General features: G+C 36.2%; 1 protein-coding gene across 1 annotated transcript in view; it reads left to right on the plus strand.

Moving 5' to 3' along the window:
• Positions 1-14,812, plus strand: part of PRKN (parkin RBR E3 ubiquitin protein ligase) — a 717,498-nt gene that overhangs the window by 255,116 nt on the left and 447,570 nt on the right. The window contains exon 4 of the mRNA XM_065835898.2: positions 8,301-8,419. Coding sequence (XP_065691970.1) covers positions 8,301-8,419 — 119 coding nt within the window. The remainder of the gene's footprint in view (positions 1-8,300; positions 8,420-14,812) is intronic.

The following is a 14,812-nucleotide window of genomic DNA, read 5'->3' on the forward strand; positions in this document are numbered from 1 at the left end:
TCCCTACAGCAGAGAGAAAAAGATCCTTTTAGGCACAATTTATCTGACATAGTTATATATATATATATATATATATATTTTTTTTTTTTTTTTAATATCTAGTTTAAGATGAATAGAATCAAACCATAAAAGTCCCTTTTTTTTTTTTTTCACTAGAATATAGCACAACCAGTTTAGATGAATCTAGCTGTCAAATAAATGCCATTCTCATGGTTCAAATTAGATAGGTGTCATAAAGAATAAGCATCACCATCAACAGGTTGAAAAGTTTTATAAGTATGTCCATTTATATGCCCATCTACGTATATGTGTTTGTGCTCTGTGAAATCTTTGCAGGTAAAGATTAAAAAAAGGAAAAATTAAAGGCAGAACATATCAGTTGTGTTTTCGAAAAGTGGATGGGAACTTTTAAGTCATGTCTCCTTTTTAGATGCAGAAAGTGCATCCTCCACACTTTAAAAATATTAGCTTTATGTGGAAGTTTTCACTGCTTTGAGACTACTGGGCTTATATTGCAGATGTTTTTCTTCCTACTGTGCTGAATCAAGCAAAGTCCTTAAAGTGAAGGCAGTTGGAAAAATACTTCTGTTTGTTCACTTCTAACTATATGTTTTTCATAATGTGGGTGCAAATTGCTGAAATGGTCTGAGATGTCTCTGACAGTCAGTCTACATTTCACAAATCACAACTAGTCTAGATGTAAATATGATGGAATCTGAAACAATGTTGCCTTTATGTAATTTTCAGTCTTCTGAAAGACTTCCTGTAGCTGTGTCCTCTTTTAAATAGCTGAGTTAAAGGAAAGACTCGGTAATCATTATCATCTCTATGAAAATGCAGTTTAAATGAGAACAGTGGGTTAGCTCCTAATATCCCTATTCAGATTTTATTCACTTAAACAGTCATAGGGATGATAATGGGTGTTTTGACTGATTAGAGATTTCAGGATCAGGTCTACAGTCATTACGACTATGTTTTCTGATTAACTAGTCATGCATATCAGAATAATTGGTCTGTGCTATCACTAACATGTATAAAGCTCCTGCGGCATGTTCATCATTAACAACACAGAAAAAGCAGCCGATTCAGTTCCTAAGGAGCTTAAAAATCTAAATGGGGAGACAGTACAAAACACTGGGATACACATCAGAGAAAGCTACTTTCTCTTTTTATGTAAAACACTAAAGGGAGAGAACAGTTTTAATATTTTTTGTGACGGGATATTTGTGAGGAAATTAGCTTTGAAGACGTAGAAAAGAGAGAGGGTGTCTCACTGGGATAAGAAGAGAAGTCCTGACATGGATCATAAATGAGCAACCTTTGGCATTTGTATCTTCATAAATATATTTTTGTCCGGTAGAAGGAACTTAATGAACTTGACAGAGAAAAACACCAAGCATTTTACTAAAACTAGTCTGTAATAAATAGCTTTACCTGATGATATTTGGAAGTGAAAACTGCAAAATAAGGATTGTTTTCTGAATTCCTACTGAACTTTTTAAAGTTACACACCAACAAAGTGTGTGCCTCATACATTTACATTGTATATATATGTATAATTCACATATGTACAAATAAATATATATTGGTACACATTAGCCATGCATATAAGCCTGATCCCTGTTAACTATACATTGTTTAAAAGTTACCAGTAATGTTGGAAGTATAAATGATCAATAAATTGCTTTTGAAAGTGGAACAACAGATTTTGTCTGTCAGACCCACTGCTGCTTTTTAACTGGGAAAATTTTGTCTCAGACTTCTGATATTCAGGTTTGGGTAGTTTATTGTGTATTTCTCTAAAACCTAGCAGAAGGAAGCAGTTGGTCTGATCTTATACAACCTGCAGTGTGGCTTATTCAAACCTTTGTCATTTCTTTTACATGGCTAATTTGAAGATCAAGAAAAAGCTAATATAGAAACTACACTAGAAAGAAAAGCAGAATCTGAATTAATAGCAGAGGCGTTGAGAAAGATTTTAGTGGAGACCAATGAGAATACAGGAACCCTGTCATCTGTAGATCTTGGATCATTAAACTCTAAGCTTGCAACATGTGGTGTTAGATCAAGTAACCCCCTCAATTTTTCCTTTGAGATTTTATAACTATCCATGTTGGTACTTTTCCCCTTGAATCCTTGGCCTAGTGACTCCATCTCCACAACCCTTTCTTTCCCCCATTTTACTTTGATCCTTTTACAAACTTTTTCACAACTTGGTCATTTCCTTAGAAGGCTGATCCAAGGTTAGGATGATGGACTCTAAACCTTAGACACCCCTGAATACAGATAACTAAGCCTAAGTGGAGATGACAGGGAAAAATGCTTGCAGAGAAGCTTCTGGAGAGGAGGTTACAATACTCAGGATATTTCTGTCTTGTGACAACACTTTTCTCTTGAGCTTTGATCTCCCTACTGTAGTATTGCCCTCAGACACTTTAGATATTTCCAAGTAGGAAGTCATTAAGTTTCTCTAACAGTTGCACACTTCACTTGGATGAAAACATTGATAGAAAAACTGGCAATCAGCAACACAGCACCATGTTAATTACATAGTATTTATTGTGATTCTACCTTGGAATTATTTCTCATCTCTTGAAGGAGCTATTAAACATCTAATAGAGGTGCATTCAATGTAAAATATACTAGAGAATGATTATTGTTGTTTCTTTTCTTGACCTATTATCCGTTCCTGAATGACAGGGATGGTACCCCCCCAGGTCAGAAGGATATTAAACTTCCAAAATTGATCCTTAACCCCATCTCCGATAAGTTAGTTTGTGCAATTCAGTTTGCGTAGGGCTTAAACTCAGTTTTTTTGAGACCTTATTTCTGGATATTAGAAAGGAGATGTGATCAATTTAGGTTAATATGTTACTTTATCTCTTCTGTAATGTTATTTGATGGTTAATATAGAAAGATAATAAAAATTGAAATAATTTATTTCTACCACTGTAGGTTGACCTGAGGCTATAACTTACTACCAAAGCTATCTTGGTAGATTGGCTTATGCATACTTCTGCTTTGAATTCTGGAAGGTCTTGGAACGTCAGTAACTGTTCTTGATCAGTTAGTTTCTTGCTTTATGTTTTACTACAATTTTTGTTAGGAAATCTTTTGCTTGTAGTTTAAAAACGGAAACAAAAACAAAACAAGAAAAAACCTTGAACACCTCAGACTTATTTTGTGCTTGCTCCTACATGGATAATTCTAAATTGGCTACTTTATGAGACATTAGTATGTAATAATTTATATTCTTTCAAAATAAATATCTTCCTTATTGAATGCAATCCCAGCACTGTCAGAATAACTTCTAGAACCCGCAGGAAATAAATAATATATAGGAAGAATGGAGGAGGCACCTGGTGACATTTTTAAAAAGTAATGGGAAAGTCTAGGAATTTTAAACTAAAAGATTACTTGTAGTTCTTGAAAATGCTTTGAGGCAAAATGTAACACTTGGAATATCTAAAAGAATCCAAGAACAAGAGTAAAAACCAGCACAAATTTATCAAAAAAAACCAGATCATGTTGAACTGTGGAGAGAAGAAATTAACAGGTAACACATATTCACCAGTGCAAGGTTTCAGATAATTTAGCATGATACGGTCATTAGCAAACTAGGGGTCTGGACTTAGATAAAAATACAGTAGGGTTGCTGTCAACTTGTCTCCTAATCTGTGGTGGGTAATAGTTGTTAGTAGTTCATCATCAAAATGGAGGGATATATTGAATAGGTCTGCCCTACATCTGATATTAATCAATATTCTCATTAATGATCTGGACATTGGAATAGACACATTATTTATTAAAGCTGTAGACATCACCAGGCTAGGAGGGATTGTGGATAAGCTGGAGGACAGCCTGAGAATGTAAAATGATAATGACAAATTGGAAATACAGTCTGGAGAAAACCACCGTGCTGCTCAGTAGGGGCCAGCACAGGGTGTTGCACTTGGCTGGCAGTTTTCAGCAGCACAAATACAGAATGGGTTACAACAGATAAAGTAGACAAGGATTTGGAGGTTCATTTTAGATCATAGACTGAACAGGAACTAAAGGAACCAATTAAGTTATGCCCATAATGCTAAGCAAGATATTATATAGGAACAGATAAGCAGAAGTATAACCTTCAAGATGTCTTAAAGAAAAAGAAAGAACCCTATTGTGTTCAGAATTAGAAAGACTTCAGCTGGAAAGTTATGACAAGGTTAGGAAGCTGCACCTCACACTATTTAAAGAAAAATCCAGGAGAAATGTTTTGAGCTCTAGAGTATAACATATAAGAAAGGAATGACCATCTTGGGTTTGACTAGCCCATGAAATAGAAAACCAATACAAAAACTTTCTGCAAATGAAAAGAAAATAAATTGGTTTCCATATCTTTGGTGGAAAGAAGAAGATATAATTGTTAAATTTCAGCACAGAAAATTAAAGGTAAAAATAAGGCATGTCTTTTTAAAGATAAAGATATTGAATTACTAGAACAGAAGACCAGGGGAAGGAGGTTGTGGATTCTTTATGACTGTAGAAGTAAAGTTACAGTAAATTAAAGTTAAATATTTGTAAACATAATGACAGATCCTTATTGCATTATCTTTAAGGATAAGACGCAAAGTAAATGGCTTCTCAAAAGACATGCTGAAGTACCAGCTGGTGTGGGAAAGCTAGAAGAGAGTGTTCAGACCACTGGATGAATCATTGATGGTCACAAGTGACTATTATGGGACCCTTGCCCCACAAATAGATATTTAGCACACGGACCTCAAAAGTGCGATTGCAGATAAAACACATTTTTTTTTCCCTCAGTTTTCCTCCACCCATCAATGTATGTAACTGCAAAGAGGACTAGTAGTTATAATTGTATTTATTTATTTATGGTGTTAAGAGTCACGTTCAGCATATATAAAGGGGCTGCTTTTTTTTTTTTTTGAAGTTGTAATTTGCTGCATCTGCACATTTTTTCCTGAGTGCCAGTACTTGCCAGTACTATAAAATATTAGTGTGAAGCTTTATGAATGCTTATAGACCATGACTGACTGAGGAAAGCTGAGGTTCTAAGGTTGGTGCTGCAGGTATTTTAGTGATTACTGTCAGGGTTCCATAATTACTTTTCTTGTTAATATTGCTATGTCAAAGCTGGTGCAAAAAGCAGATTTCTTTTTTCCTGTTGCTTTCAGTTCCCCTCTGAAAAAGGATTCAGGGGGATCCAGTCTCAGCCAAGGGCCATGCTAAAATACACAGTGACATTAACAAGTCAGAAAAGATGCTGACCATCAGTATTGTACTGTATGCTGACTTTTAGTATCTGCATTTTTAATTCATTCTTTGCTCCTGGTGGTGCTGCTCAGGCTGTACACCTAAGGAAGTAACTGCACTTTGTGAGAATGAGATCAGCACATCTGCATAAAATGGTGAATGGATTGCTGAAAATCTCCATTTACACTTTCCTTCTAAAATCAGAACATTGTGCCTCTCCAGCAACCTTGCTATAGCAGACATTTCCAAAGTTATTCTGGGTCTCTGAATAGATCTGTGCTGCTTAACTGCTGCAGACACGTTATATTATAAAATTGTTTCTTATATTTCAAATTTGTACATAGGGGATGTGTTTAGGGATACTTTTTATATTCATGAAAAATGAAAGTGCTAAGAAAAATGAATATTGAGTTAACGTAGTCTATTTTTGCATGGAGTAAATATCAAGCTAATGCATAACATTTATCCTCTATAGTAAATCAACAATATGTCTCATTTTAGGCCTCTCCTGTGACTTCTGTTTTTTACTGCAGTATTCAGTCATGCTGATTTATGCCATGCTATCCTGTGAATCTTTTGCAGAGTATTATCAATAATATAGTTTTATCTTTGATCCAGATGGAATGAGCTAAGAACACAAAGCAGGCAGAAAGCATGATTCCTGACTCAAGTAGTTTACTTTTTGAAATAAACTTGGTATAAAATGTGAGACAAGGACACAAGACATTAGGGAGTGGAAGACTGGATCAGGAAAGGCATCAGCCCAATTAACAAAATATTGTATTCTGGAAGGGCTTATGTACTCATTAAGATGGTTCTGTTTGACTGGAACGGTATCATTAGCGTGATGGCAGGAATCCTGGAGAGTAGGACCAAATTAGGACAGTAAGTACTGGGAATAGAAGCAGCAGTCTCCTAGTCTCATTAGACCACCCATATAAGAAATCAGAGCAATGGGAGAGGACGAGTGATACCAAAACAGGTGAAGGGCTCTGGTCTCACTTCCTGCACTTGGGACTGAGTTTATTGTGGACTTCTGTTAGCAATAGCATTTTTGCTTGCTTACATTGTGTAGTATTTCCTTTCAGTTGTGCCAAAGGTATTGTCTTTTTGTTTCATTGATTGACCTGCTGATCCTGCATAGAGGAATGCCGAAAGTAAAATTCAGTAATTTACAAGTGTATTCCTCCTCAGCTGCAATACTGTAGTTCAGATTTTTGTTGTGGATTCTAGCTCAAATGGAGTAAAATCCAGATGTGTTCTCTGTTCTAGTGTTAGGAGGCTCAGGCAAAATAAGAGTGAATAGAGATGCAAATGTCCAAAAATTTTCATATTTAGTTGGGAATCACCTCTCAACATTGTACTATATACTAAATAATTCAGTGCATACCTTTTTTTCTTTAGTGGAACTATTTTCATCTCAGAACTGTTAAAGACTGTTTTGAGAAGTGTGCTCTCAACCTTTTGAGTTTCACTTATATAAAAAGTCTGTATGTGTGTGAATGTATGAATGTGTGTTAATTTGAAAAAAACCAACCACTTGAGTTCTGTTATGATTTATGTTCTGTGGTGTTTACTATCCCCCAGGGAAGCACAATGAAAACAGGTGATAGATCAGTTGACTAAAATTGATATTAGAGACATCACTGATGTACTCTTATGTAGCTTATGTTTATGAAAACTTAAAAAAGTTTGATATGCTTATCCTTTCCATGTGTTATAGTTTTTTTTTTCTTCCAGCAGTATACATCTTTGAAGACATCTACATCTTTTTTTCTTAGAAAAAAAGCTTTTTGGACAACATAGTTCTCTGAAGTTGAGTTTTGGAACCTAATTGCACATGTGTGTTAGGACACGTATGAATAGGTGTAACATGAAATTGATTAGCATTTCATTGTTAGAACACAAGGTCTTACCCTTATCATGTGAAGAACATGTAAAAATAAAGCAAGTCAGTCACATTTAAAAATTTTATTCCAGTTCATATTTACTGCGGTAGCATGTTAGGAATCAAATATATTTAGAAAGTATATTGCTGATAAATGCAGGCAAAATAGAAGAATGGGGAAGAAGACAGTAAAAAACTTCTGATCTCTAAAGGACTGCTGTTGATTCTAAAGTTCACCACTGCTAGTGAGTCAAACCTCCACAACCATTCCTCTTGATATTGGGACAAAATCTGGTAAAAACTTTATTCTGGTCACAGTTCAACTTCTGATAATAAGCTTGAGTCTCTGAACTTGGAGATGGCTAGTCTAAATTAAACCCATGCTACGAATATTCCATCATTTTCTGAGGAATAGCAATAGCCTTCCTAAAAAGTGGTTTAATCAAAACAGGGATCAGGATTGCATATGAAATCAAATTCATTAGCATTGCCCCAGGGTTACACAATTCTCTGCATATCATCTTCTTTTCCATAGTTGCACAGAACAGAATGTGTTTCATTTCATTTTTCTTGAAAAATTTACTTGGCCTAATATCTTGGCAGCAGTTTACAGACTTTGCTATTTTATACTGCTGCCAGCAAGAATAAAGAAACTGTTCCCAATCTTCCATGAATAAAACTAAATTTGCTAAATTAAATATTTGTTTTCTTGCTGTGAAATCAGTCGCACTAATCTTTTAAACTTCATCCAAGGAAATTTTCGTGCAATTTGAACTCACTAAAACTTGCAGCTAGACAAATTTAGACAGGAAGTAAAATGCAAATTATGGAGAGCTGTGGTAATTAATCTCATACATCACTTGCCAAAGATTACAGTTGGTGCTTATCAGTGATAAGATCAAACTCAAGACAGGATGCATTTTCTGGGGGTCATGGTGTAGTTCACCTAATAACTTGATAAAGAAGCAGAAGTTACTGAAAGGTGCTAAGAACTGGACCAGGCAAGATAATACAATCACAATGCTGTCTTCAGGCTTTAAAATTAGTTAACCTTTTTTTTTTTTTTAACTTATCACTTATAAAGCCAAATAGAATCATTTCATTACAGTTTCTTACTGACTTTCAGTATATAGCATTTTTTTTTTCTTCCTGACAGGTGCAGCTAGTTACAACAGTTTTTATGTTTTTTGCAAATATTTCTGCCAAGCTGTGAAACCTGGGAAACTGAGGGTCCGCTGCAATGTGTGTAAACAAGGAACACTGACGTTGACAAGGGTAAGCTTTTCTGCTTGCTTGTTTCAAGGTTTTGAAGTATATGGAAATGATAAATCTAATTTTATCTATTTTTACATACATGTGGCTATGTATATATGTATTTCTACTTAAATATTTTCTTTCTGTTTATAAATGAGAAGAGTAACTCAAAGGTTTGTGAAGCCTTCATTGACTTATCTCCATTATTTGCAGAACACGAGGAAAACGTAGCAGACTAGAGCTCAAATCTCGTAATGACGTCCTTAACTTTATATTTTAAGGATTAATGATTAACCTGGTAGTAGGCACAAGCTATAGAACTTCATGTGTGCTAAAGGACTGGAATTACAGAAGCTTAAACAAAGCCTGGAGCAGTTTTTGAGGCCACAGAGAGACTTGACATCAATGTCCTTGATTATGGAATGAGACAAGGAGGGATTGAATGTCTGTGTGGTTGAAAATATTAGTCTCTCTAGCCTACATGCCACATGTACAGTCAAGGGAAAATTATTATGCCAGGACAAAAAGTTAAAGGAAATCTGTCAGGCTTGGTTTGCATCCTAAAACAAGAGAGTTTTGTTTGACTTGAATGTGCAGTAGTATGAAGCTTTGGCAGGTATTTCAGTGGTTGTGCTACTGGGCACTCAGAGTCCTTCTCTCATAAATCGCAGTGTTTGACAACCTGTTTTTTTATGTGAGAGGCCTATGTTTTGCAGAAACTGAACCTTCTCGTGCTACAGATTTGGGGGGGGCTTTCTGTGGTATTTGACACATATTTAAGTGGTTAAGTTTTTCTTTTGCTGTGGTTTAAAGTGGTTATTTCCCCTTTCATGTTCTCGATTTAGCCCCATGCTTCCATGTCTTTGCATGTAATAACATAGCGAGACCCTTTAAAGCTCAGCTCCTATATTCTTATTGAAAAAAATAAACTGTAGCAAGGCTTACACACATCTAATTCAAAAAGCTACAACAGCAAACCCCCTCAAGCTCTGTCTGCAATTCCTGAATTACTGGACTATCTCTAATTTACTTCAGAGACTTAACAGTGCTGAGTTTTGTGGTGTTGCGAGTGAATACATCTAAGCGGATTTGTTTTTCCAGAAAAACTGCATTTAAATATTGGTGATGGATATAGGCTTAAATCACATAAAATCAAGATACAGGAGACCTTGCCATTAATGTACCTTTCCAATGGTGTAATATTCAGGATGGATAAAAACACAGACAATATTGTATTCAGTTTGAATACAAGCAGTCAGTGCTGCTGAAAGACATTTCTGTTGTCACTACATGAGTTTGAACCTTGTACATTGCAATGACAGCTCAGAACATGTGTCCTCTGCTAGACCCAGTAGCTTCCTTCAGTATGCCTAGTTTTGGAAATGATACCTTTCATACCTGTGCTGTTTGGTTTCGGATCATTATGAACCTTGTATTAAGTAGACTTAAATTTAATAACTTTTCAGTTTTTACAGATCCTGCTAAATAGTGTTCTTCATTTTGGAGACTTAAAAAATAAAATAAGTCTCTTTATTGTGTTCCAAGAATACACCATGATAAAATAATAACTCCATGATAAAATAATAACTCCATAATAATAACACCATGATAAAATAATAACTCCATGATAAAATAATAATTTTTGTCTGTTTAGTTTTTAAGGAATACTTGACTGTGAAAATAATTTGTGCTTATGGTTTTTGTTACTTTTTCCCCAAAACAAAGAATTTTTTATTTTTTTTCATCTCTTGTTTGAGCATTGCACAGTAATCGAGAACAGTGAGCGTGCTTTTCCAGCAGTTTGGACTAGCAGTCCTGAGGACTTCCAAAGTGCAATATGGCCACACTTATCTCCATGAATGTGCTGTACAACAGTAATTTTGTTTTATAAAGTACTATCACGTCAGTCCTGAGGTTATGGAGATTAGGTGCAGATTTGAAATGTGCCTAGCCCTTGTGACCTCTTTTCTTCTCATTTTCTGGTCCATCTTCCAAGGAGACAGAAAATAATTCCACCTGGGGAAGGCTGAAGTATGTACTACACCCCATTTATTTTTCAGTACTCTGCAGAATCCTCCCTGCATTAATGCCAGGCAAAATTGTGGTCCTCCGAGCGAGTGGATTGTATCTACTCTGCTTTCTTCAATACATTGCCATCTACAATATGCAAGTTATGTCAGACTGAAAATGTTGCTATCAATCACTTGACTTCTGTGCACATTAAAGAAAAAAAAAAATCATGTAAGTTAATACATTACCCCAAACCCTCTATCTTGCCCCTCCAATCCCACTGGACTATGCCAGTGATTGCTGGTAGACATCTTCTCTACTGGTCATACAATTATTCTTCTTCTACAGAGAAATGAGTCAAAATAAAGTTGACATAAGCGAGCTATAAAAAAGCTTGTCTGTGCCACCATATTTTAGATTTGTCAGCAAAGCCATTTTTTAAAATATCTTGATTTTTTTTTTCTTATTCTCTGTAAACTGTGCCTGACCTTTACATGGCAAGTTTCTTGAGAAGCTCTCTTGTGCCATAAGCAGCAAAGCACCATGTAAGCCAGCATTTGTTACACTAATTCTTTTACTGAGATGAAAGTGAATACCTGTGTAAAACCCACACAAAGCTTTGGACAGCCTTAACTTACTCTACATGCTAATCCTTTTCCTACCTAAGCCACAAATGACCAACCTAATTAAATTGAGCTTTCTTTTTTCATGGTGTATTGACTGACATTTTAAAATATTACTTATTCATTTAAACAGTCTTATTCTAAAACCTTATTTAACTGCCATACCTATTTGCATAGCATTATTTTCATATATGATGCTCAGACTAAATTGATGATACTATATGTCTATGAAATTATAGAGCGCACTATTTTGATTTTTATCAAAGACATCTGTCTAAATATTAAATCTGTAATTTTCCAGTTGACACTTAAGTTGGTGTTTTATGAACATTTCATGACCTAATGCTTTTTAAAAGATATATACTAGATTGATTTAATTACAGGAAAACACCAGTCACTGCAAAAGTATCACCTCTCCCTAGTGTATCTAATTAACCAAGCACAAATCCATGTCTGGAAAGACAGGAGTGTGGGAGTCTTACGTAGACCACCTACAAGCCTGCCAGCAACTTTCTTGAAATAGCTTGAAGATTTTACCCATTACTTTCACCCTGGTTTACATATTTTGTTGCTTTTAAGGTTTTAAAAATACTTATTTCATATACAGACAATGCTGGAATTTGTTTCAGTGGCCATGATTCGGCTAATTAGAGTATTCCCCTTTCCAGAAAACAAACAAACAAACAAACAAAACAAAACAAAAGAAACTGCCGCCACCCTTGCAGTTCTTTTTTTGAAGCTGTAGCAGTGTTAACATTCACATTAACTCCATAGTGGAAAGGAAAATGCATTTCTGCGAATGGAAGGCCTGATTCTGCAAATTGACGTGCACCACGCTCTACACACAAAGCACACATTTTCAGCATAACTGGCTCTGTCACGTACTCCTGATATACAGGTCAATAACATTTGACATGATATCTGTTTGTCATAACACAAAATTCAACCGGAGTAAGAATCTGGGTTGAAGCATGGTAAATTGACTTTAGGTCTCCTTACTCAGCCCCAGTTGGTGGGGTGAGGACATTTCTATGGCAGGCACTCATGATTCATTACTATTTGGTAATTCTTCACATTCTGTCGCTGGTAGTACTGACTGAGCTTTCAATATGTCCTCTATTACAAGCACCAAAGGTGTTTTACACAGCTGCTTCTATAGTTTTCAAGTGTTCCTTATGGCTCGCGTTATTATTTCAGATCTTTTCAGGCGTGGGGAGTTATATACAGATCTGATTTACCTCCCTGCAGCTGAGATGAAACTTAGTTTCTGTCACTGACAGCACACCTAGATTTCATTGAGCAGCTGGTGCACACAGTCCTGTTGCTGTCCCTGCCCTGCGCATTCCGGAGGAGTTAATGAGTTTTGTTAGACTGTCTCTGCCGCAGAATTGCTCTTTCATCATTTGTCATATTAGGGATATTGCTTTCATCTATTGCTTTTCATCCTAAAACTAGCAAAGACATGGGCATCTGATGAATTTTGTTTCTCTGGCAGCATGAAAAGCTTGTCACTTAGGTAGCTTGTCAGTTAGCGCAGGCTGTGTGGTACATCACAGTTCTGCAAGGGAAAAGTGCTGGTGTCCTCCGAGTGCTTCCCAGTGACTGACAAATAACAGGTCATAGATAGTTTAAGTGGTCTTCCTAATAGATGACACTGTAGTATTTTGAATTTGATACTTTCATATTTCGTAGGAAGAAAGATCTTTAATAGAGTTGTGTTCTTAGAGTTCTTATGTCCTAACTGAATTTTAATAGAATTATTCAAATAGGGTCTTTTCTTTTTAATGAATACAAACTTAGCAGAGATTTTCAGTAATATCAAGTAAAAAGGCACCTTACTTTTGATCTCCCTTTTTTCAATATGTCATTGTGAAGCTCCCTTCCACAGCGCACCACCTCACACCACTACTCATTTCAGATTACACATTATTCCTGGAATTCATTACTTATATCCTGGCTTGGTGACAGAGAAAGAAAAGAGCACCGCTCACTGCATGGGAGCAAGGCTCACTGAAAGAGAAAGGGACAAGTGGCACCTCCGCAACTGTCGAGCCCTTACCACTGCTGAGTCAGCTTCTCCCCTCTGCTGGTTACCACTGCTGGGGTGATATTGCAAACAGATTACAAAAAAATCAATTTGTCCTTTGAAGCTAAACTGCGAAACAAACTTCACCCAGTGGACTGCAACGTGATACAGAGTGATCTCATTCACAGGCCAGGGAGATATTAAAAATGTGATTGAATTATTAAGACTGGATGATGTAGATGTTTGTATCTCCTAGATGATGTGTTTGCTGTGAGGATAAAAATGTTTTTGATACCTTTTAGCTAACACATGACAAACACTATGTGTTAAAATACTTACATTGAATACTATACACAGGAAAGCTACCATTGTAATGTGTGCTCCTTGGTAGAACTAACGAAGGCGAAGCAACCATTCATTGTTGGGTTCCTGCTGATGAATTTGTTAGTACAAAGATAGCTTGATTTCCCTGCATTTGGCTGATAAAAGTAGTACTTACAGGAAATTACAGATATTCATTATATGTGCTTCTTTCCACATAAATAATGAAAAATGTCTCAATTCTGACATCTAAATTACCACCACTGGTCACCGATGTTAATGCTGTTTTGAGAAGACCAGTGCAGAGAAAAAGAGGTCTCAGAACTCTTTTTTCTCATGGTTTCCACAGATCCAGGAAATCCTTCTGCATTAGTAATATTTAGTCATCACATTTAATCATAAGCTTTTTTTTTTGTTGTAGTGAACCAGTACTTTTTGAGAGTGAGGGAACATCTCAAGATACAAGTATGTTATTCTGTTGTATAGCACAAGCCCAGATGTGCCCAGATCCCAGAGAGAAATCAGGCGTATTCCGATCCTTTCCCTACCTGCTACACAGGCAAATGTACTATTTTGTGCAATCACTTCTCTCCTGATCTGATCTGACAGTGACAGGCCTGCTAAATGTGAACTGCTGAGACTCTTAGTGCAGGATCATATTGTGATAGTAAGTCCTGTCTTCTAGTGGCATTTGTAGTTCATGCACAATTCCATGCTAAAGTAGATACAAAACCTCTATCTGCCATATATGTTAAATAGTTTGAACAGTTTCCAGTAACAAAATCTATCTCACAGAATTGCAGAAGACGATCTTTTGCCATCATAGCAAAGGAGAAACTATCACTAATTGGCCTGACCAAGGAAGCTGATTTTTTAGTACTTTTACTGTAGTTCCATAGATGTCATCCGTGTAAGGAATTTCTGTCATCTAGTCTTCCTTATTGCTCTCCTATTGCTTGCAGTGACTTGGAGCAGGGCATCAGCGTTAAATTTAGTGCTGAGCTGACCCAGAATTACTGGTGGAACTTTCATAAGAAGGATCACATGGAGTCTGCAGGTCTGATTCTGCCATCACTCAGCCAGTGCCTTCATTGCTTTTAGTAATATGAATATCAGAAGAAAAAACAACCAACCAAACAAAACACAATGCCCACATTTCTATTTTAAAAGGTCTGTTTTCTTTGATGATATGCTAGATTATGCCCAATCCAGCCACACCGTGGAAAGGCTATTCCAACACCTGTTTAAGATACTGTGGTTCTTATATGAGTAAGAAAGCCCAACACCGTGTGACCTCAAAATTATTTTATGACTATTTTATTCTGTATTCTCCACTTCTTCCTTTGGCTCTGAGTCTCACTTCCCATTGGACCTCGTAAAGGACAACCTCACTCTTTCACCTGCATTACACCATGGCACTGCCATTGCAGCTGG

This window comes from Patagioenas fasciata, chromosome 3 (assembly GCF_037038585.1).
Source record: "Patagioenas fasciata isolate bPatFas1 chromosome 3, bPatFas1.hap1, whole genome shotgun sequence".
NCBI classification, from domain to species: domain Eukaryota; kingdom Metazoa; phylum Chordata; class Aves; order Columbiformes; family Columbidae; genus Patagioenas; species Patagioenas fasciata.